We start from the raw sequence: 23,140 nt of genomic DNA, 5'->3' as shown, positions 1-23,140 counted from the left end.
CATACAAGGTTTACATGTACAACAGAAGACTCATCATTGGCTTGTGAGGGTGGAGCTGCCATCTGCCAGCACCATAACCAGTCCATTGGTACTCAGCTTCGCTGCAGGCCTCACCCTTTTCACCGTACAGACGTCAGCTCTGCAGTTTGTTATTGAAAAAACTAAAACTAAATTAAAAACATGTTGAAACTAAATCCACAGACATGTAAAATTTTGGTTACGAGCTTTGGAATCTGAGTCAGTCTTTACAAAAGCTCTTGGTGAATACATTATGTCCATTTTATTCTGGTTTATTTTTTTTCTCCTCCTTCCTCTGTTAACCGTTTTGTTTGTTCATTTTCTTCTTTGTAATACATCCCCCCCCCCCCCCCGTTCAAGTTTTTCTTTTGGAGTTCACTATTTACACTAAAATCTCTTTGACACATTTCTTTTTCCAGCCTGGAAGAAGCTGGGACTACATGCTACACAGCTAGCAGACTAGCACTGTCTGTTTGGAGGGCCCATGGTGGAGTCTGTCATGCAGACTGAGAGGTAGACTGCAGGTCTAGCTGGGCAGTGAGGTCACACACTTGGAGAATGCTCTTTGGATTCTGTGGCATCCGGTTGGTTTTTAATAATCAAGGTGAAGTTTGGTTCTCGTAGGGTTGTTGTTGCGTCTGACTGACTGGTCAGGGATGAGGGGCTCCGGCAGACAAAGGGGAGGACAGGACAGCCCCGGGACAGATAACGGAAAGCATGGTTGGAAAAAGCTGTGGTTGGTTGACAGGACGTGGGTTTGGTCTCTCCATATTTTTTTGGTTGAGAGAGCTTCTCTTTGGGCCACCGTGGGTCTGCGTCTTTGGGGTGTTCAGGTTACAGGGTTGGCAGCAAAGTGGACAGGGTATAAGTTACAGAGGGAGGCATTGAGGAGGGTTCTGGGGTGGTACGTGGGGCGCATGGTGAAAAGGAAGAAAGGAAGCACTGGGACCTCTCTAAGCTCTATCTCTCTCCCCTGCCCCAGCGCTCAGCTCAGCCTGTTCCCTTTCCGCCGAATCAGAGCCCAGGCTCCGGGCCCTCTTCTCCTTGGCCCTGGCATTCTGGAACCACACCTGCAAAAGAGGTTTGCATAAAAATAATATGAAATCATACTAGCTGAATCTTGCAGGTTAAAGATGGAGTGCCGTGATATTTTTGATATTTTTTTACTCTAATTATAGACCCCCAGGTGTAACCTAGTTATAATATTCAAATATGTCTTCCCTGTGAATTTTTGGTTTCTTCCTGTCGGATGAAAGCCTTTGAGTCAAAAGGCCCAATCGAAATACACCACGTTCAGTGTCATCATAACCCTAACCCCTCCCCCATTATTATATTAACAACAGCTGTGGGCGAGGATTAAGTTCACGTGGGTGGTGCTAAGGTGAAAATGAATGAACTGGTGGGTGTGGCCACATAACAACATTAAAAACAAATCTTCCTAGTATAATCACAGCACTCCATCTTTAACAGTTATTTTGCCCAAAACGTCCCCAGACGTCACGCACACCCGTAGAAGGCCCAAGAAGTCTGGAGACTCCAATACGTTTTTTGCGAGCGGCCGCTGCTGGGCAACGCCTTGCTCTGAGCTCCCGGACATTTTGTGCATGTGCGCAGCCTTTCACTTCCTTGCATACAGGCCGACAAAACTTGCTATTATCTCTGAATTCATGGCGCTCTCCATGGTTATGATGCTTTGGTGCTGGGCACTCTAGCGCCTTTATTTTGAAAACGTCTGGGGCATAAAATGTGTTAATGAAACCATACCTGCACTACTCGGTGGGGCAGTCCCAGATCCTGGCCGAGGCCCTCACACTCGTGCCTGTTGGGTGTACGGTGGTTCCTATAGAAGTCTCTGAGCTGGAGGATCTGGAAGTGGCTCATCTGTGTCCGCTGGCGCTGCTGCTGCTGGAGGTTCCTCTGAGCTTGTGTCTCACCCCAGTCAAAGCTGGGACCCCCAGAGCCCTCAGGACTCAGAGTCCCTTGGTCTGTCATGCTGGAGGCCTCGTCACATGGATACTCGTCATCGTCGTCATCAAACTCGTCTTCCTCCTCTGGGTTGTTCAGGTCCATGACCGAAGTGTCAGAGGACATGATGGCCTTCATAGATAGCCCTTTGTTGCCGATGACAAAGCCGTGGTTTGGGATGGGATGGGAGGGGACGGACGGTCCTGGCCTGTCCATGAGAGAGGACATAGCAATGCTCCCCATCTGACCGGGGGACCCATTGCTCATGGACAAATTGTAGCCCGCTCTTTCAGCCTCTGCCCAGTGGCGGGATCTCATGTGGGCATCCAGGGCACTTTTCACTTTGAAGAGGGCTCTGCAGAATGGACAGCGGAGGTGGTTCAGACCCAAACTGAAGCTGGTTCCCGGCCCCGCTGACCGGAACTGTCCCTTTCTCTCCCTGGCTCGTGTGTTCTGAAACCAGACCTGTGAAAAGCAGAAAAAAGTGTTTATATACTGCGTGTGTGTGTGTGTGTGTGTTTTGATTGATTGATTGACTATTTTATTAGACAATAACAAATGCAATACAGTACATGGTACAGTCAAAGCACAGTGGTCCAAAGGGATAGCATCGAAGAAAGACCTTGCGGTCTTGTTTCCATTCGATCCCATGTGGTCCTGTGTGTGTGTGTGTGCGCTATGTGGCACTCGCACCTTGTACATTTTAACCAAATAAGGAGTCAAAATGATGTCAGAGGTCCACCCGCCCTCCCATTTTCGTGTTTATATGTCTGTATGAGCACAGAATGTGCTCAGCTGATTGGCTGAGCACGGAATGTGATGTATGATGATAAGAGCACCCCTCACTTCACACGAGTGTGATCTTTTCATAAATTAATACCCAATTTATATTTCGAAAAAAGTAGTGAAAATAACTGTACAAGCTCGTGTGTCGTGATGCGTCTTGTGAGCATGTTGAATACGTTTTTCTACTGATAAAATTTAATCCTATAATCAGATGCCCAAAATAGTGAGGCCATGTTGAAAGTTGGATTTATAAATATTTAACTAGATCGGTGCCCGGCTGCAGAGCAGCAAGTCGGTAAGGATGGAAGTTGGAGATCCAACTTCCAACAGGTCAGGGACCCGTTCCAAGTTCCAACCATCTGTCTGTGTCCCTTTTATGCCAATATATGGAGATTTCTGTATCTGTCTCTCTGTGTCCCTTTATTCCTATATATGGAGTTCTGTCAGGCATGCCCAAATTTGGAGTATTGTGATGTCAGAACAGGCCAGCTCCATATATGGAGCCTGAGCAGGGGAGAAGGATCACAGACGAGGTTGGAACCGACTCATCAATAGCCTATGTTCAATAGCCGGCCCCCTTTTGTTTTACCGAAAACCATAATGATTTTGGACGTTATGTTGTTGAATTGGTGTGTGGTACCTGCACCACGCGTCTCTTGAGGCCCACATCCCGGGCGATGCCTTCCAGGACTCCTCTAGTGGGGTTGGAGTCCAAGCTGTAGCGCTGGTACAGCACCTCCAGCTGCTCTGGGGTGATGGTCGTCCTCTGCCGCTTGTCCCTCCTGTGGTCCTCCTCGGCCTCCCTCCCGCCCCCACCTGGGCCATCGCAGCTGACCTCCGACGCAACCCTGGAGCTCGGCGTCATGGAGGACATTGACGTTTGAGACAGGCTGGTGAGAGTGCTGCCGGTGTGTTCGGAGAGCGTGTTCTTGAGGTGCATGTTGTTCATGTGTGGGATCATGGCGTGCGCGGGGTTGCCGACGTGCATCTGGGGCATGGCGCCCGAGAGCAGCTGGCTGGCTGCTATCAGGGAGTGGTTGGGGTGGAGCATCATGTAAGGCATGTGCCGGTCGGTGAAACCAGGGTGGAGGAGCTGGACCTGAGACTGGGCTGCCAGAAGGTGCCTGGTCTGATGGTCCTGCCACAGCTGGAACGAAGGCAGCGACATGGGGCAGAGGGAACACTGGAACTGGGCCTTGGCTTGTGGTAGGGGCTGGTTCTGTGGCTGGGTGTCAGTGGATATGGCTGGCATTGCATCGGGCTTCCGAGGGGTGCTTGTTTCGGACTCAGGGACAGCTGGCTTTCCTAGTGCTGGACTCGAAGGAGGGTTGTGCAAGTTTTCAGGGCTGAACTGAGATTTAGCATTAAGTGTTTTTGGAGAAGAATAGCCACTGGACTGGGATCTCCCTATGGATATTTCGGGCAGAGATTGAGGCTCAGGTTGCAGCTCAGACTGTGTTGAGGAAAGTATCTGTATAGGGTCACTTTCCTTCCTCTGACTCTGGACTTCTGTGGTGCTGTTTTGGACGGTGGCCTGGCTCCTCTCAGCTTGAACTGAAGTTGTATCATCAACTTGCTTCTTCTTATTAATGGTTGGCTCATTTTTCACCGGGGTGTTTTCACTCTCAGGCGGGGAATCCAGAGGTGAGTCAGGGTGGGTGTAATACTCATAGGTCAGATCCATGGAGTTTTCATTCTGATGTTCTCCTTGCCTTTCATCGCCACAGTCATCGTCGCCATTCTTAGAACATCCACCTCTCGGTCTGTGAGTGTTTTCCATCAGGGTCATCGCCTCTGCCCCTTCCTCTGTCCCCCTGTCTTGATGTTTGCGGGCTCTCTGTCTGGCATTCTGGAACCACACGACAATGATTCGGTTGGGGAGGGACAGCAGAGCAGACAGCCTGTCATATTCTTCCTCTCTGGGATAGGGCGTAGCCTCAAACACTCCCTGAAGAGTGTCCAGCTGTTGCTCAGTGAAGCGGGTGCGAGAGCAGCGACGGCCTCTGTGGGCGTCTAGTCTCTGTGGGGAATGGCTGGTAGGGAGCCCCGGGGACACCGACAATGGAACATCTACCAAAGACAGAGTCTGTATCACGTCCTCCTTGGACTCCTCTAGTGCTATAGTGGGTGGGTTGTTAAAGTTGTAGGGGGAGTCCTTATCTCTCTGCCTTTCCTTAAATAGGGTGTTGCGGAACCAGTGTTTAATGACTTTATGAGGCAACCCGGAGAGGGCAGACATCTTGCTGACCTCTTCTTCACTGGGAAGACTGTTGATGTCGAAGTGATTCCTCAGAACACCCAGCTGCTCCTCTGAGATGCGCGTCCGTGCTCTCTTGTTCTGCTGCTGCTGCTCCGGCAGTGCTGGGCTGGCTTGGGGTTGTTGTCCCAGCAGTAAAGGGCTCGCCTGTGACTGCTGACAGAGCTGATGTGGTTGCCCGAGCAATGCCGGGCTAATCTGCTGCTGTTGCCCTAGCAACACTGGGCTGAGCTGGGATTGGTAGAGTTTGGCTAGGTCAGAGGTCATGCCAGCATCCAACCAGGGCTGGGACTGAAGAGCCAAAGACTGCATCATAACGGGCGAGAGGAGAGACAGTTCCATAGGGAAGGAGAGAGGGGGCAGCGAGAGCTTGGGTAAGGAGAGGGGGGGCAGAGGAAGTTGGGGTAAGGATAGAGGAAGCATGGGAAGTTTGGGTAAGGAGAGTGGTACGGTTTTAGCCTGGGGTGTAGCTTGAGAGCTGACTGGAGGAGGAGCCTTTGCTTCCTCCTGTTGTGGAGATATTTGTGGTTGGAAAGGAGATGAAGGAGGGGAAGGTACATGCACTGATGCCGGTAGGTCACAAGGATTATTAGGCGTGGGATCTGAAGCTGTGGGTACAGGAGAGGGCGGCTGGGGTTTAACTAACTCAGGTAGAGGTTCTGGCTCTGGGGTCGGGGCTGGTGCCGATTCTGGGGTGGCGACATCCGAAGTCTCTGCGGACGTGGGCTGCGCCAGTGGGTACAGCCGGTCGTATTCCTTCCTGTACTCTCTGGAAAACCTCTCCAGCACATTGGTGGGAAACAGGAGCCTGTGGATGTACTCTTGGTGGCTTTTCAGCACCAGGGCGTCTGAAAACAGCTTACCACAATCTGTACACTTTTCTCCCTCGCCACAACATTGTGCCTTTGCTGGCTTGTCTTGTTGTTTATCATAACTTTTCCCCTCCAGCAATCTATCGCCCACTCCATTACCTGCTTCTGCCTGTCCATTCTTCTCGTCGCACTCAACCTTTCCATTCTGTTGTTCCCTAAGGTCGTCTCTCTTCTCATCCAGGCAGACCTCCATCTCTTTAATGTCGGTGTTCTCTTCTTGTCCCTCTGGTGCAGCTTGGAATGCTATCTTTAGCTGGTGTCTCTGTCGGCTCTGTATATATTGCAGGGCCAGCTCATAGCCATAGGTCTGCAGCAAGGCTCGGACAGGCTCCCCGTTCACAGCAGCATAGGGCACTCTGGGAGGGAGGAACTCAGATCCAGGATTACTATGGGAAGAGGAAATGTTTGGTTTGGCTTCCTCCTGCTGCCTCTCGATTTTCACAGGAGAAATGGTGATGTCTTTCTTCTCCTCGTGTAGAACGGTGGGTTCTGCCTCCGCCTGGTTACTGGAAGCAGAACTGCCCACTTCATCCTTTGGCTCGCACCGCACCTGATCACATGGTTGGGTTACATCTGAGATACTTGTTTTCTGTGTTTGATCCTGCTCTAGCTGAAGTTTGGGCTCACACACGGCCTCGCTCTTAAACTGCTCTATCAAGTTGTAGTTGGCGGCGTCTGACTGAAAAAGTTCTAGGCTCTTCATAGTAAAATCTGGGTGAAGTTGCATGTCTCCAGAGAGGTAAAACGGTAAAAGCAGCTGCTGCTGCAAAGATAGCAGGTTTTCTGCTGCTAGAGGGAAGTGTTGCTTCAAGAGGCTCTCTGGGCCTAAGGAAAGGTGCTGCAGCAGCGCTGGGTTAAAGAGCTGGGACTGGAGCAGCGCCGTGTGCTGCTGTAACTGGGCCTGGGCTTGTGCCTGGGCCTGGGCTAACTGCTGCTGCTGCAGTAGCATTAGCTGGTTTCTGGATGCCAGCATCTCTGCGACTCTCTTCTTAGCCTGGTGGCTGTCGGCCTGTCCAGGGTGGGTGAGCTGTGGAGGGGAGGGGCTTACTAGATCTTTCCTCCTGGCTAAAGACAGAGCCTTGGAGGCTTCCTCTCTGGTGGTAGCAGCGGTGGAGCCTGGAGGCGCCGAGCTGGATGCAGTGTTCTGCGCCGCGCGGGCTCTGGTCTGGTGGAGAACGGAACGAAGGTGGATGTCGAGGGTGGAGCTCTGACTGTAGCCCACGCCGCACAGTCGGCAGCGGAACGGCCTGGGGTCCGGGCCCCGAGGAGCCTCAGGGGCGCCACCGGCGAGGCCAGCAGGGCCAGAGTCCTGCAGGGCCCGTCTGGCCCGGTGCAGGTGGGAGACCGAGTTGAAGTGCACCAGGAGGATGGTCTTCTGCGTGAAGGACTCAGAGCATACGGTGCACTTGTAGGGCCGGGACGGGTCCAGAAAGCGGTCCATGCTGGGGTTGAAGCTCTTCTTCACATTATGAGCACCGCTGGGGCCCGACTCGCTGTCCTCCTGCTGCTCCTTCTCCGGCTCTACCAGATCCTCCTCTGCTCCGTCAACCTCAGCGACAATTTCGTTCTCATCAATCTTCCCCTCCTGTCTCTGTTCCTCCTTTCCCTCCATTTCGTTATCCATCTCTTCCTCATCCTCACCGTCGTCACCTGCTTCTTGACCCGCCTGAGGTGACAAACTAATCTCTTGCTGAACCAGGCAGCTTGTGGCGCTCTGCGCCGCCTGCGTCTGCGCAGCATGGAGGAGCACGTGCGGCATGCCGTTGGTGTTGTCCGGCTGCGCGTGCGTGTTCTGCATGTGTCTCTGCAGGGCCTCCTGGCTGCGGCAGCGCCTGGAGCAGAGGGGGCACTCTGTCGCCGCCCTCATGGCGTGGTACTGCCAGTGCAGCTGCAGCTTCTCCTGCGTGGGGAACGCCAGGCTGCACCTGCTGCAACGGAACCGGTAACCATGACGATCGCCGGAGGAGGAGGAGTGGGGAGGCGGGTCGCTGGGCGGGGGGGAGTTTGACGGGGAGGGGGGCGGCGGAAGCTGTGTGGGGGACTGGGGGGGAGCGGGTCTGCTGTTGGAGGGCTGAGCGACGCTGTCTTCCAGGGGTGGGGTGAGCAAGGCTGTGACATCTTTGGGTGCGGCTTCATCTTCCTCTGTGTTAAAATATAGAAATAAACACAAAACACAACAATGTCATTTTGTAAAACGCTCAGCATTGACTCAATGCTCGGCCAATTAATATTATAATATTTGAGTTGTTTGACATCGCTGTTTTATTTTCATCACTACCGAATCAAAAGGATGAAGAAGAGCCTTTGATTTAACCCATTAAGACCGTCTAAATCATAAATCATGAAAAATTTCTGAAAAACCTATATTTCTATATCAGTGGTTCTCAATTATCCCAAACTCAGAAGATTATATGTAATTGGCCACCGACCCCCATCTGAAAATATGTTGTTCCAGGGACCCCCAGAAGCATAGATATGAGTTAAAAACGTTTGCTGTGAAAGAATATATATTCAAACATTTGCAGTTGCACACTATTTTGCACACTATTTTTCTAAAATTGCAGATCTTCAAGCTCTGAGCTTGTAGATCTGCTATTTTTCAATAGCTAAAGCGAAAAATAATGGTTAAGTAGTGAAAAGCTAAGGTGACACAGATGCGTTCCAGGGAAAAACACCTCCATCATGCACATACAGTCATAATAACATGGCTTCTAAAAACACCAACCGTTGTCTTTTTGGGAGTCAACCGCGATGGCGGGGGAATCTGCTGCGGGGGAGTCATTTGTATTTATGTTATTCAAACGGGAGCTGTTTTTTTGGGAGCGGTTTGAGTGAGAGTCGGTCTCTGTCTGCTGTTCGGTCTCCAGAGGAGGCTCTGGCTGGTCCGTGGACGCGTTGGACGGTGTCACCTGGGGAAGAATCAAAAGTGATGGTCCGTCAGTTTGCGTCTTTCCCTGACCGTGTCTGCAAATTAGACTCAACGCTGGGACTGAAACATTATTGAATGCTAGGACCCCTCTTTTCTTACCCCAACATTATGAATAAAATATGTTCAATTGTATAATGGAAAATAGCAAGGTGTATAAATATAACAGGGGGAGTGTGTGCGTGTTCCCTGTCCCAATATCATAAAACATTTAACCGTCTGAATATCTAAGTGTGCGGTTACGTCTTAAAACCTCTTGTGTGCTGCACTGCATGCAGCAAAGCACATATATTTTGTAGGAACTGAATGTGGTGCTGGGGATATGCACGGGTCTGCCCTTCAGCTCCAACGACACCCTCTGACATGGCCCGAGGGTTTAATAAAACTTTACTGAGCTGAATAATGAATTTATTTAAAATCGTTCTTCATATAGAGTACCCCGCTCCCCTACCTACCCACCCACGCACCCAACCAACCACCCACATCTCTCTGTCCCTGTAGCTTCAACACGGAGAGAAAATAGTATATCTGCGTGAGCAGCTAGCTAGCCTAAGGAAAGGACAGAACAGCCAAAGATGAGATTTACATGACAAGAGTGTTCTCTGCATAACAGCTTCATAAGACACACACACACACACACACACACACACACACACACACACACACACACACACAGTCATTGCAGAGAAAACTGAAGGTCAGGCTTAATCTAGAGAGCGTAATTGGAAAGCAAGGTACATAATGGCCATCATCACCTCAGTCTGAATTAATGAACCTCAATTACTATCAGAGAGAGTGAGAGAGGGAGGGAGATGAGGGTGGTGGTGGGGAGGGGGGTAAAGGGCGTAGGATATGAAAGAAGGGGAGAGGAGAGGGTGAGAGAGAGAGAGAGAGGAAGTGAGGGGCAATGGACAAAATAAAAAGAGAGAAACCGCTTTGGAGAGGGAGGATGGGAGGGGCAACGCATTGAGGGAGAGAGAGAGAGACAGAGAGAGATTGGGAGACACGGAAGAAGGGAGGGGGTATGAACAAAACACTGGAGAAAGAGGGAGAGAGAGAGAGAAGCAGGGAAAGAGACTGCAGCAAACGGAAGGCTAGGAGTAACGGGTGGGTGAGAGGGAGGGAGGGAGGGGCAACAGAGGGGGAGAAAGGGTGAAAAGCGGGCAGTGAAGTGGAGGCAGAGAGAGGGAGAGACAAAGACCACTTAGCATACGGGGGGCCAGGGAGATGGAGGACGGTGATGTGGATAGATGACCAGTCTTTGTTAGCTAGAGAGACACAGTAGAAAGCACTGGGGCCCCCCCTCTTTTAGCTTGACTGCACTTCTGGTAATAGAGGGCTACTTAAACATGCATTATAGAAGCACTGGCTTTTTCCCCTCAGTCAGTCAGTCAGTCAGTCAGTCAGTCAGTCAGTCAAGCCCCTCTCCGTCTCTCTCTCTCTCTCCCTCTCTCGCTCTTCCATTCTGAAAGATGTACACACACATACACAGCATGCACGGCTGCATCGAAGATGATAGCGGGAGCTACTTAAACATGCATTAAAAAAGCACAGCCTTTCTCTCTGGTGCCTTCTTAATGGAATTGTCTCCCTACATTTCACTACCCCCCCTCAACACACACACAGTCTCACACACACACACACACACACACACGCTAGCTATGGCTGCTCATTTCCTCCCGCTTTTTGACCAAGGTACGCAGGATGAGTACACAGTCAAATCCTCGGCGTCTATCTATCCATTTGTAACTCTGAGAGTGTACAAAATGCACCCCCTTACGGGGTCCATTTATTTAAATTTGTACACTTGCAGAGCGAAAATACCCTGAGGATTTTACTGTGTACTGTACACCCTTATTGGGTCCATTTGGTTAAATGTGTACTCTTTCAGAGTTAATGTACACTGAGGATTTTCGCAGGGACAGATTGGCATTCCGACGCACCGCCATTCCGTATATGTGGCTTACGCGTGCGGTTAGGTTTAGGGACAGGGTTAATAGTAATGCGATTGTATCAGTGTTGATTTCGTCGACTAATACTATGACGAAAACTAAATGGAAACTAAAGGAAAACTAAGCTATGATGATTAAAAGTAAGACTGATAAAAACTAGACTAAAATGTTTGCAAGGGACTAGTGGACAAAAGATCCAGTATAAGTAAGACACAAGTCATTATCCACTTGGTTGCATGCTGAAAATAGCCGATCTACAAGCTCACAACGCGACATGTTGTGAGCTTGTAGATCTCAAATTTTCAGCAAGTGGAAAAACATTACATCATTACGGCGGCATCAAGGCCAGCCAAAATACTTTTTCTTTTTTTTTTTGGCTTTCACCTTTATTTTATTATTTTTGTAGAGGGATAGATTGAAAGTGGGTTGACAGGATATGGGGAGAGAGATGGGGGGGGGGGGGGGGTGACATGCAGTAAAGGCCATCGGGAAAACTAGACTAACACTAAAACTTTCCAGGTGACTAAAATGTGACCAAAACTAAATTAAAACTATTCAAGAGACTAAAACTAAAATCAAAATTTTCTGTCAAAATCAACACTGGTTTGTATTGTTGTTTCACACAGACATGCAAGTGCTTACCACGCTGATGAGCTTCTCCATGCAGTCCTGAGCCACACTGTGCAGGTGCGTAAGATGTCCTTTCAGGTGTGGGTATGGGAGTTTGACCTGGCACAGAGGGCACTGGACAGTCTGAAACAAGACAGTGTGGTCAGTTTGACCTGGCACAGAGGGCACTGGACAGTCTGAAACAAGACAGTGTGGTCAGTTTGACCTGGCACAGAGGGCACTGGACAGTCTGAAACAAGACAGTGTGGTCAGTTTGACCTGGCACAGAGGGCACTGGACAGTCTGAAACAAGACAGTGTGGTCAGTTTGACCTGGCACAGAGGGCACTGGACAGTCTGAAACAAGACAGTGTGGTCAGTTTGACCTGGCACAGAGGGCACTGGATAGTCTGAAACAAGACAGTGTGGTCAGAAACACCTTTAACCACATTAAAGGAGAGTTCCGTACTAGCCATTTTTTTACTGAATTCCGTTGATAGTGTGTACTGTATATGGACCACTGTTCTGGCGGAAAGAAAGAAAATATATAAGGCGCTGTTCCTTTAGGAAACGGTAGGCAGACCTAACGCCGGATCTCCTGGATGCGGAAGTAAAATAACATCACTGTGTTTTCCACATCATCTAGAACAGATATAAACAAAAAATGTATCCCGAGCAAGCAGGCAGGCTCTATTCGCTCAATGGTAACAATTTCAGCACTTGAGTTGCGCAGGAAACCGGGTTCAAATCCAGGGTCGAAGAGGAAAGTTACATAGGGCAGTCATTATGATTCATCTACTGTATATCAGTGGTCCTTGCGGTGGTTCCAGGTGGTCCCCAGCTAAATGATGGAGAGTTGGTAACGCAAGAGGCTAAAAGTCATCAAATGGTGGTCCATGGCTCAAATGCCCAATAAATAATGGGCCTAGATGTGAAAAGGGTTGAAAACCACTGATCTTTTGGATTAGTTTTCTATTATTTGTGCCACTATTGCTGTATTTCTTACTTTGAGGGCTACTGGAAGCAAATATAAATTTATTTTGCCATAAGCATTGTTTTTGTCTTTTTAACCCATTTTGGGTGGGAACCCCTTTTGGTGTTAGCATTATGTTATGCTTTAGCTATTGAAAAATAGCAATCTACAAGCTCATAGCGCGCCATCGAGTGGCGTGCTACGAGCTTGTAGGTCTGCTATTTTTGAAAAATCGAAGAACTTTTTTTTAATCTGATCTCAGGTCAAAATGGGTTAACATCTCCTTTTGGATGTAATGTTCTGCACTGGTGACAACGTGAATGTAATGGTATATCTGCATCATTATAATTAATTTAATGGTATATCTGCATCATTATATATAATTACTTTCGAACCCACTTTTATGGTAAAATACTGCCATGTTCACCTGCTGGTTCTCAGTTTGCTGGTGTATTCTAGGGCGTTTAGGTGAGACAGGCTTTTCAATTTCCTCAAACCCAGAGGATGGACGCTTGGCTGGAGGAAGCAAGTCTCTCTTCTCCCTTTCATCGACAAGGGTTTCATCTTTAATAGGGAAAAAAACATATACAGTAGATGTGAATATGCTAACATTTAGCTCAATTCAAAAATAATGTATTTTGAAATGTAATGGTAATGGTTTTAGAGGTAGATGCAACCCAACCTATTTCTTTAGGAATCTGCTTCACCCCCAGGTTCCATGTGTCTTTGGTTTGGTCCAGAGGTCCAGTGGTGGTCTCACAGCAAGGTTCCATGTCCTCACTCAACTCTCCTGGGGACGGCGGTAAGACAAATAATCGCATTAACTTGCATACGTGGTTGTACATATGTCCTTGCCAGGTCTCTGGCTAATGGCAGTTTATATGACCCTCTCTCGACAGCACCACTGAATAAAGACCAATGTCTTCCAAGCACACTCCACTCCCCTCGCTTGCCTCCGTACCCTATTGATCAGGAATTGATTCTTCATTAGATTCCCCTTCAGAGGTGGAGTGGAGTTAATACAGACTTAAAGCACATCAGTTCACCCCGATAGGGATAGGTCTTAATCCACACAGAGACGAGACACCGGATAGACCTCATTCGCAAGTGCTGGGACTATTAATCTCTGTGGTTAAACTGGCAAGTGACACACTCCAAAGCATGGCAGTCCTTTACATTTATCTCATGTACTGTTTTCTTTGGTGACCAGCTGACACCCTCCTCTCTGTTTCCAAGGGATTCTATTGGTCCATTGATTAGCAGGTGCTAGTTAGCTGTTGTCGGGGGTGATTGGGGATGTAACAAGGATGTGTATTGACTAATCAATTTACCTGATCAATATCTGACCAGCAGCCATTATTCATTTTCTTTTCATGTTATTCCTCTGCCCTGTCTCTGATGTGAGCAAACACAGGCGCACTCTCTCTCCTTTCCACATAATACAATTCATACAGAGCTGTCGTACCAGTGACATCGTCAGGGCTTTTCCTGATGGTAAAAATGGCTGCCAGCTCCTCTCCTCCCATTGGCTGCAGCTGTAGCAGGCCCTCCCTCTGTTGGTGAGTCGGCGTTTGGCTGTGTTTCAGTAGTTGGAGTTTGGACAAGGACGAATGGTTACAGAGTAGACAGTGGAACATCCACGAGCCTCCGTCAACCTCACCATCATACTGCTGCAGGAACTGCAAAAACACACAGAGAGAAAATAAAGCGAAACACAATTAGAATATGTTGCTTCACTATAAGTCTGTAAAATGGTTAATTGTTCTTAACACTTTACCCGCCGGGATTAATGAAATATTATTTATTTTCCACATTTGGAATTACATGGCAAGGTAACTACACAACCCTAACCTCTACCAAAGTGGTCTTGCACTTTAAACACTCCACCAGAGAGGGAGTTTTCTTGTTTGCTTTAACTCAGGGGTGGGCAACTTTGAAGATGGAGAGGGCCACTATATTTCCACACTTACTCCAGAGGGCCACATTGCATATACTGTCTCATTAAAAATAGCAGATCTGGGCACCCGCTGGCCTAGTGGTCCAGGCGCATGCCACATATAGGCTCTGGCCTGACAGCGTGTTGTGTGTTCACTGTTCGAGTCCCGTTCATGACAACCTTTGCTGCGTGTCTCTCCCCTTCTCTCTCTCCCTCTTTCCTGTCTGTCTTCACTGTAACTATCAATAAAGGCACAAAAGCCAAAAACAAATATAAAAAAAAAAGAAGAAAGAAAGCATATCTACAAGCTCAAAACTCATGCGACGCATTTTGAGCTTGTTGAACTGCTATTTTTGCTATATTTGAATTGAATTTGTGTGCTATTCTTGAGTTGGAATCCTGAAAATATATATTTTTTAATTTCAAATGCATTTAGTTATACTTATGTTAACTATATGAAATTTAATGCACATACATTGGACATAAAAAGACAACATTGTATTAGTCATTAAGCTACTCATTTATAGACTGAAGTAATTAAAGCAGGTCATGTTTGCAACAGCTGAAATCAATAATATATCATTATTAACCTGAAAGTGGGGGCCGCCAGTTGCCCATGTATGCTTTAACTGACAGTGGAGAGACAATAAAATGTGGACAGGCAGGAAGGATGACATGCAACACATGTCCTGAGATAGGAATTAAAGCCAGGATGTTGCGGCTATGTGGTCTGCACACTGACATGTTTAAGCCACAGAGAGAGTGATTTAAACGTAAAGGACAATGCCAGCTGTCTGGCATGTTTAGCCAACTGACTAAAAGACTCAAGGTATACTTGACTGCACTGCCGACCATGAAAATCAACTTGCTTGAGATAGGTATTTCAACACAGTAAACTTCATGGTTCCTTTATCGTTGTGTTTTATGTGGAGTCATTTGGAAATAGTCATTTTTGCAATAAAAAGTAAAACAATACAAAAACAGAAAGTTTGACCAAAATAGGGACACCGGGGCAAATCAATGGTTAACTGCATAATGATGTCTAAACAACACTGACTCAATTATTCAGGTAAGTAACGTTGTAATGATGGAGGGGAAACGCTATCCCTACCCTAACAGGATAAAATTAGAGGCGCACGATTATGAAATTATGACCGATATCCGATTTTTTGCAGGGTCATATCCACCGATACAGATTCTGAAAGATTCCGATATTATACGGATTTTGCTGCCTACAAAGATTAGAAATACACAAAACAAAAGCGACAGGGCCATTGAAGGTCACATTATTATGGCGTTATCAATATCTGTGACTGATCAGACACCGATATGGCATTTTTATGGCCGATATGGCCGATTTCGATATGCTACCGATTATATCTTGCATCACTAGAAATAATCTTTATGTACACTATATGGCCAAAGCTGTGGACAGACGGTGATTAGTACTGGCAGCGGGATGGTCCTATAAGACCCAGGGGGGTCCCCAAATTATTTTGAGGGGGTCTCCAGATGATTTGCTTCATGTGCTCAACACACACTTTACACACAGTAAAGTGTCAATTTAAGGACTTCAGACCTATTTTATACAAGAGAAAAACTAGAAAAAGCGCCCCCCGGGGCACAGGTCTCCACCAGGGCAGGTCAGGTTATGGCCTGCTGGTGGCGCTATAATAGGTTAATGTGAAAAGGGTGACATTTGTTCTTATGCCTTTGATGACAATTGGATGATTTGAGGCATTTTGTTCCAAAAATGAGTTTTGCAAAACAGGCCAATGTGAAAAGGGTGGGATATATTCCTCAGCCTAGTAGGAAAGTGCGTGAAAGATTTCACGTAAATTCCTGTAGAGATAGTGTATAGCATGAGTAATGTAAATAAATGGGTTTTGCTAAAATCCACCTGTTGGTGGTGCTACAACAGGCCAATGTGAAAAGGGTGGGATATATTCCTCTAGCCTAGTAGGAAAGTCTGTAAAAGATTTCACATAAATTGCACGCTGTGTTCTTGATTTGAGTAAATCCTGCAAATTGTTATGTTAGCCAAATAGGATGGAATCTGAAATATCGGACAGATCCGTCTTGAACACATGACTATAGAGATAGTGTGTAATGATTTACGGGATTTTTGGACAGAATCAGCCTCCTGGGCCGCTCTGGACAATTTGGGGCATCCAGGGAGTGTGTGTGCAAAATTTGCCATCGACCGGGTTATGTTGAGTGTATCTGAACATTTGTTTGTGTGTAGTACTGACTCTGTAGACCCTGACGCTGGCCTGGTGGTGCGCGCTGACCGAGTGTCCCCGGAGCTTCTCCAGACTGCCGGTCACGTAGTCACACAGGCTGCACCGCAGCTGTACCGGGTTGCCCTTGGCGAGGAGGGCTGCTCCCTCCGGGCCGCCCCTGTCAGCTCCGCCCTCCTGGAGGTGAGCAGCCAGCTGGTACCTGCATGGCAGTGGTGGAAAAAGTACTCTTGTTTTTGTTGCAATTGTTTTACTTAGGTGAAAGTATCAATACTGCAATGTAGAACTACTCCGTTACAAGTAAAACTCAGGAATTAAAAAAGCACTTGAGTAAAGGTATTAGCATCAGAATGTACCCATTCAGGACGGGAGCCCCTTTTTTGGTGTGGTTTGGGCTTTAGAGCCCAACCACACCAAAGGTTTGAGACGGGACGACACTGTTTTAGCGTTCATCCCAGTGGTGTGATACGTCCTGTTGCACGTCGACCCACATCGACCCACGTCAACTGTTTGACCCACGTCAAAGACGACCCTTTGGTGTGGTTTGGGGCTAGGTTTATTACACCACTGGTACCTACCTGGTGCGGTGTCTGTCCGTCTGGCAGTGCAGGGAGAAGTTAGCCCTCAGCGGGGTGGTGTAGCCGCACAGCCTGCAGTGGCAGCCCCCAGCGACCAGGGAGCACCATTCGGACTGGGGCAGGGAGCGTGGGGCGTTCAGGTGCTGCTCTGCAGACTCCAAGCTGTCGCAGGAGAAGCTAGAGCACACCAGGCACTGGAACACACCTTGGGAGAACGGTGTGGTGGTAGTGGGGGACAGGGAAGGGGCAGGGGGTGGTGAAGGGGAGGGGGACGGGGAGGGAGTGAGCGCCAAGCCGAGGGTGACCGCTTGCTCCGGGACTTGTTGACTGGTCAGCCGCATGGTCAGGGACAACTCGCCACCTTAAAACATAGTCGCAGAGAAACACTTCATTCCGATTTTTATTAAACTACCTTCTTCAGTTCAATTATATGAAATCACAGCATAAATTAGCCATTAAAGGACCACTTCACCACTTTTCAACCTATCTTCATATAATTGGTCCTCACTAATAATCATGATAAAATAGCTTGTTTTCTACTAAGTCTGTGTCTCATAGGAGGGCTGTGGGCAGTTCAGAAACCTGTCCACCAGTGACATCATCGATGGGGATTCCAAGCTAATAGAAACTGCAGGTTTTCTATTCCTGAAAAGTTGCAATGTGAAAATGGAAGCCATCGTTCTCACTATAATAAAAATACGGTATATTCTTTTGTAAATCTTGTTTAAAAAAATCTGCCTAACGAAGATGTCAGTGGTGGACGGGTTTCTGAACTGCCCACGGCCCTCCTATGAGACACAGATCGAGTAGGGAAAATGTTGTGGTATTTTATCATGAACATTAGTGAGGACCAATTATACGAAGATTGGTTGAAAAGTGGTCCTTTAACGATAAACAACATCATGATTCCTCACCTGTGTTTTGCAGGTGTTTGAGCTGAGGACTCAGAGTCCTGCAGTGGGACAGATAGTAGCCTCTCTGGAGCCGCAGCATGTTGTGCGTGTGTTTCTCGCTGGTGGTGTGTATGCGCAGGTTGCGGGCGATGCTGGTCTCGTAGTCGCACACGTCACAGCGCCACCGTTTGCCGTGGGAGTGCGGGTTGTGTGTGGGTGGTTGCGTGACCTTGCCGCCAGCGGGCTGGGCAACGGGCGTGTGCGTGGGGAGCACGACCTTGTACGACTGCTCGTCCACCATGTGGCCGTTGGCGGAGCCTCCTGCGTTGTGGGAAGCGTGCACGTGGCCGTTGGAGAGTCCCCCGTTCTGCACATTGTTCAGGTGTTTGTCCGACTGCATGTGTATGCTGAGGTTGCCTTTCGATGAGGTAGCGTAGTCACACACCTCGCAGCGGTAGGGCTTGTAGCCACAGGCGTAGGTCTCGCCGCGGGCCAGGCGCGGGTGAGGCTTCCCCGAGTTGCAGTACCCACACGCGCCTCGCGTGGTACCGCCACACACACACTTCCCCCCGGAGTTGCCGCACACACACTGGCCAGCCGTCTCGGGATGTTTCTCCTTCATGTGGACTTGCAGTGTATGCTGGGACTTGTAGTGCCAGTTGCACTTGGGACATTTGAGCGTCTTGCAGGAGTTGCGTGAGTGCATTATGGTCATGTGGCTAGTCAGGGAATTGGGAGAGAGGTCTTGGTTGAGGTTTTTAAGGACAGCTTCCGCGTCTTCTCCCCCATCTTTGTCTCTCTCGTCATCCACCTCTTTCTCTACCTGGCTGTCATTTGGTTCTGGAGCTTTGGCACCAACTCCATTAGCAATGGAAGTGTGAGGAACCCCTGTCGACCAATCATCCTCAGCGGGTGCATCGTCAGACTCGGTGCCCGCCAGGGGGAATGCCAGGGCAAACTGCTGGGACTTAAAGCTCTGAGGAAACCCAGAAATCCAGCCCTGATCTCCCCTAATGTCTTTTAACTCTGTCTCGCTCAGCGGGGCGGAGGAGGAGGAAGGACAAGTGAAGTGCTTTGGAGAGGCGGAGAGAAGAAGGGAGGGCTTTGGAGAGGTGGAAGGAGAAGGGGAGGGCTTTGGAGAGGCGGTTGTTTTGCTGTCGGGTGTGCCGCTGGCCATTGCAGTGCTGGAAGAAGAGCTGTGCTGGCTCTGTTGAGGTAATAAAGAACATTTGGATTTGGTTTGGCTTTGGTTTGAGATGGCCTCCTCCTCTTCCTTCTCTCCGTCTCCGCTGCCGAGGGCTGCTGGGAGGCCCCCGGCGAGTGACTCCTCTCCCACGCCTGCATACACCTCCTGTTCTTTCTGCTCTCGCCCTAAAGGATATCCGTCCCCGTCGTCCTCCCTCTGCTTCTTCTGACACCCTACGTTCCCCTGTAAATGTCCGCCTGCTCCTTTCCCCTCTTTCCGCTGCAGGGTCTCTTCTCTGGCCTGGAACCCCTCTGCCCCCCCCTCCTCCTCATCCTCTTCCTCCTCCGAATGAGGAGGCCGGGTCAGGGGCTCTTTGGCAGGGGCCGAGGCTGAGGTACGAGAAGACAACCCCTGCTCAGGAATGACCGCCGGGGTCAGGAGAGGAAGAGATAAAGCCTGGGGGCTGAGGTCAGCATCTCTCTCCTCTCCCCCCCCTCCCTCCCCTCCTCCCTCACTGCTGTCCATACCACGGGCTACAGCAGCCACTCATCACCACCCCACCTGTATGAGAGAGAGAGAGAGAGAGAGAGAGAGAGAGAGAGAGAGAGAGAGAGAGAGAGAGAAAGAGAGAGAAAACGAAGAGACAGAGAAACAGAAAAGGAAAATAAACAATGGAGAAATAACAAATGCACGTGTGAGTTCAGGTAAATAATATTGCATAACACTGGAGGCCATTGATTAGGGTCCCTGGGTATCGTCTGTTCAATACAGCCTTCACAGTGTGCAACACACAGCCACGGTTACTCAGGGGTTAGCGTTAGCCCTTAATGGGAAAATCAATAGCATGAGCGCTAAACTAGGTAGAGGAATGCGGGTAAAGGCTACACGGGAGGTCTATAATATTCCTTCGGGGATTGGATTATATAAAGAACCAAAGACTTCCAAGCTAAAAGGGGCTTCGACTAAATTGCCATGCTTAGATGAAAGAGGATAGAGGAACATGGTTTTAAGCCTGTGTTAGATTCACTGCCTGGTACAGAGATCAGTACTGAAATGTTATGGGAATCATATGGAACTAAGCGTAGCACAAACTGTATCACCCACACTCTGTAATTACGTAAGTAAAGACTAAAGAGAAGAGAATACACAGACACTTAAGTGGAATTGTATATAATTCATATTGTGTACATTATGAATGAATGTAATGTATATAATGAAACCTTTTTTTTCAAGTAGGTTACAGTTTTATTAATTATGAATGTATATATTGTGCAACAATGAAGTGGTAGCACGACTGTACGTGTCTTTTGTAACATAAAAATCACACCCGTGTGAAATGAGGGGCGCTCATATCATCGTACATCATCATGACGTAAAATAAACACTATGCCAATTTGCTCCACTATGACGTAAAAGTTTGTTTAAGACGAAGTTTGTGGACGACGGTAACTAAAAGCTGGATGTACAAACAATATACAATTTTCTTTTTTTATGTAATAGCATGTTTATAAATAACAACCATTGATTTTTTTTCTCTCCCTTTCACGAGAATCAAATTTAATCACACAGCCACACAGGTGACCATATTGGCTGTCAAATCAAGGACATAATGAAAATCCCCAGAATTGAAGTGATGAGCTTTTGCAGATGATGTCAACAGCAATTTAAGACAAAGTCAATACATCAGTACAATGCCTTCTCCGAAAAATTACTGGTCCTCTCCTCCTCCTCTGTCTGATTGATGAGTGGCAGATGAGAAGGAATACATCTCTCTCTTGCCCTCTCTCTCTCCTACAATCTCATTACTGACCTTTTTTAATCAACGGAAGACCTTAATGTACCCTTTCACCTTCTTGCTCAACCAGACCACCCCCCACCCTTTTTTGCGCCAACACCAACCTCTATCTACCCCACCACTCTCCCCTGCTGTATATATCCACCTCCCCCTCTCCCCTCTCTCTGCAGCTCTGAGATATATGGCTCATATTGGCACTCTGATGGTGCTTTAATGTACTATGTTTATGTCACAGGCCACAGACCCTTGGCCACTGCAGCTGTCCACTGTCCTCCACACAGGCTGAAGCCTTCCTGCCAGCAGACCCAGGATCATTCCCTAATCTAATAAAGATTTTCATTTACACGACAATCAATAACTTGAGTCTATCGGCAATGTAACTATTTATACAAGCATTCCTGGCTCCCTATCGATCACAAGTGCGGGAAACCATCACTTAACAGCGTGTAAGTGTGTGTGTGTGTGTGTGTGTGTGTGTGTGTGTGTGTGTGTGTGTGTGTGTGTGTGTGTGTGTGTGTGTGTGTGTGTGTGTGTGCGCGTGCGCGTGCGTGTGTGCAGGCTATGTGTTAATAAATGTACAATACATCCTGCCTGACCTGCCATGCTTTCCACACGTGTGATTCAGGTTCATCACACAATAGATGACAGAAAAATTATTATTATGAAATTATGCTGGAAATTGCATTAACAGGCTACCGTTGCTAGAAATACTGAGATTACTATGCTGTTATAACCTAAATCCAAAACATAGGGGGGGAAATCTACATTATGCATTCATAGACTTAGGTGTGTGTGTGTGTGTGTGTGTGTGTGTGTGTGTGTGTGTGTGTGTGTGTGTGTGTGTGTGTGTGTGTGTGTGTTAGAGTGAGTGAGTGAGTGAGAGTGAGAGAGTGAGAGAGTGTGAGAGAGAAAACAAAAAAAACTGGAAATGTGTGGTTTTTTATTTCTCATCATTACAGGACATATTATGCAAATGCTGTTTTGAACACAACTGACAGCTGAACGAGACCCAATGGACTGCACACAGGATACAAGGGACGTGCCAGCCACTACTGTCTCAAGGTAATAACAGAGAGCAGCCTGAGAGTATTCAGAAATCATAACGTTAAAACGCACCACGAGAGAATAGTAGATAGAACGACACAGATCTCCGTCTGTGTTGTCAACAGTCAAATCACAAACCAGCGTCCGCGAAGCATGCAGGCTTGCTTATACTTTTGTCTTTGTTTACAGAGAGGAGAGAGCCACACTCCTCAAGCCAAAAAGGCAGGGGCGAACAATACTGTAGTTACACACCAGTAACAGGTGAACTATACGGCATATATATCGCACAGACATGCAGAACAACAACAGCTTGGATTGGGAATCGTGCATATAATATAGTCAGAGAGGCTACAGTACGTCCACTAATGCGACCCAACACCACAGCTGCCTACCGCACGGCTATCCCTCCTCCGTGGGTGAAGAATATTGTAAACAAATGCAGACTGACTTACATCTCTGCAGCGGCGCTGTTGGGAGGACTCGGCTTGATCGTACGCGGCGGAGGAACGTGCAGTAATCCAGAGAACGAGCAGCGACATGGAAAGCCCACTCATTCCTTTTGAATGTTCCTTATGCGTTTGTCGGGGCGGAAAAAAGAAGGGGAGAGAGCAGAGCAGCAGCGGCGGCGGCGTTCCAAGACAAGTTGTGGCCAAACAACAGTGTAATTAAAGCTACATAGAGAGGCTATAGTAAACAGACGATGTGGGGACGGGGCGGAGGAGAGGGGTGTGTGTGTGCGAGCTCCAGAGAGGTAGAATGAGTTCTGATCACTGAGGAGAGGATGTAAAAAAAAAAAAAAAGGAAAAAAAAACACTTGGCTCTTTATTCCTGCTTAATTAGTTTTCCCTTCAAAAAATGGCTGAGATTGCCACCAGTGCGCATGTGCGTAATTGCGCAGACACCGCTAATTAGGCCGTTTGGATCAATAGGATTCCGCGATAGAGAAAGAGGGAGGGGCGGGGGTTGGGGGTGGGGGGGGGGGGGGGGGGTGAGGAGACAAAACATATACGTGGAGAAAAAAGTATGCAGAATGTATACTCGTTTAAATGTTGAATATTAATTGTAAAAACAAATACAATGCATCCAATAGGTTAACCCTTCCATGGCTTAT

At 48.1% G+C, this 23,140-nt stretch overlaps 1 protein-coding gene across 1 annotated transcript; it reads right to left on the bottom strand.

The window, feature by feature from the left end:
* Positions 1-448: 448 nt before the first annotated feature.
* Positions 449-19,715, bottom strand: LOC308314546 (zinc finger homeobox protein 3-like; the record flags this gene model as incomplete). Its single annotated transcript, XM_080762176.1, has 11 exons — positions 449-1,088; positions 1,783-2,448; positions 3,410-8,040; positions 8,624-8,807; positions 11,419-11,529; positions 12,785-12,921; positions 13,040-13,147; positions 13,823-14,036; positions 16,546-16,735; positions 17,112-17,472; positions 18,026-19,715. The coding sequence occupies 11 exons, from the start codon at positions 19,713-19,715 to the stop codon at positions 972-974; spliced, it is 8,409 nt and encodes a 2,802-aa protein (XP_080618302.1). The 3' UTR covers positions 449-971.
* Positions 19,716-23,140: the final 3,425 nt, after the last annotated feature.

The sequence above is a fragment of the Protomyctophum bolini genome (genome assembly GCF_963924005.1).
Source record: "Protomyctophum bolini genome assembly, chromosome: 4".
Taxonomy (NCBI): Eukaryota; Metazoa; Chordata; class Actinopteri; order Myctophiformes; family Myctophidae; genus Protomyctophum; species Protomyctophum bolini.
This window is presented reverse-complemented; position numbering and strand designations above follow the sequence as displayed.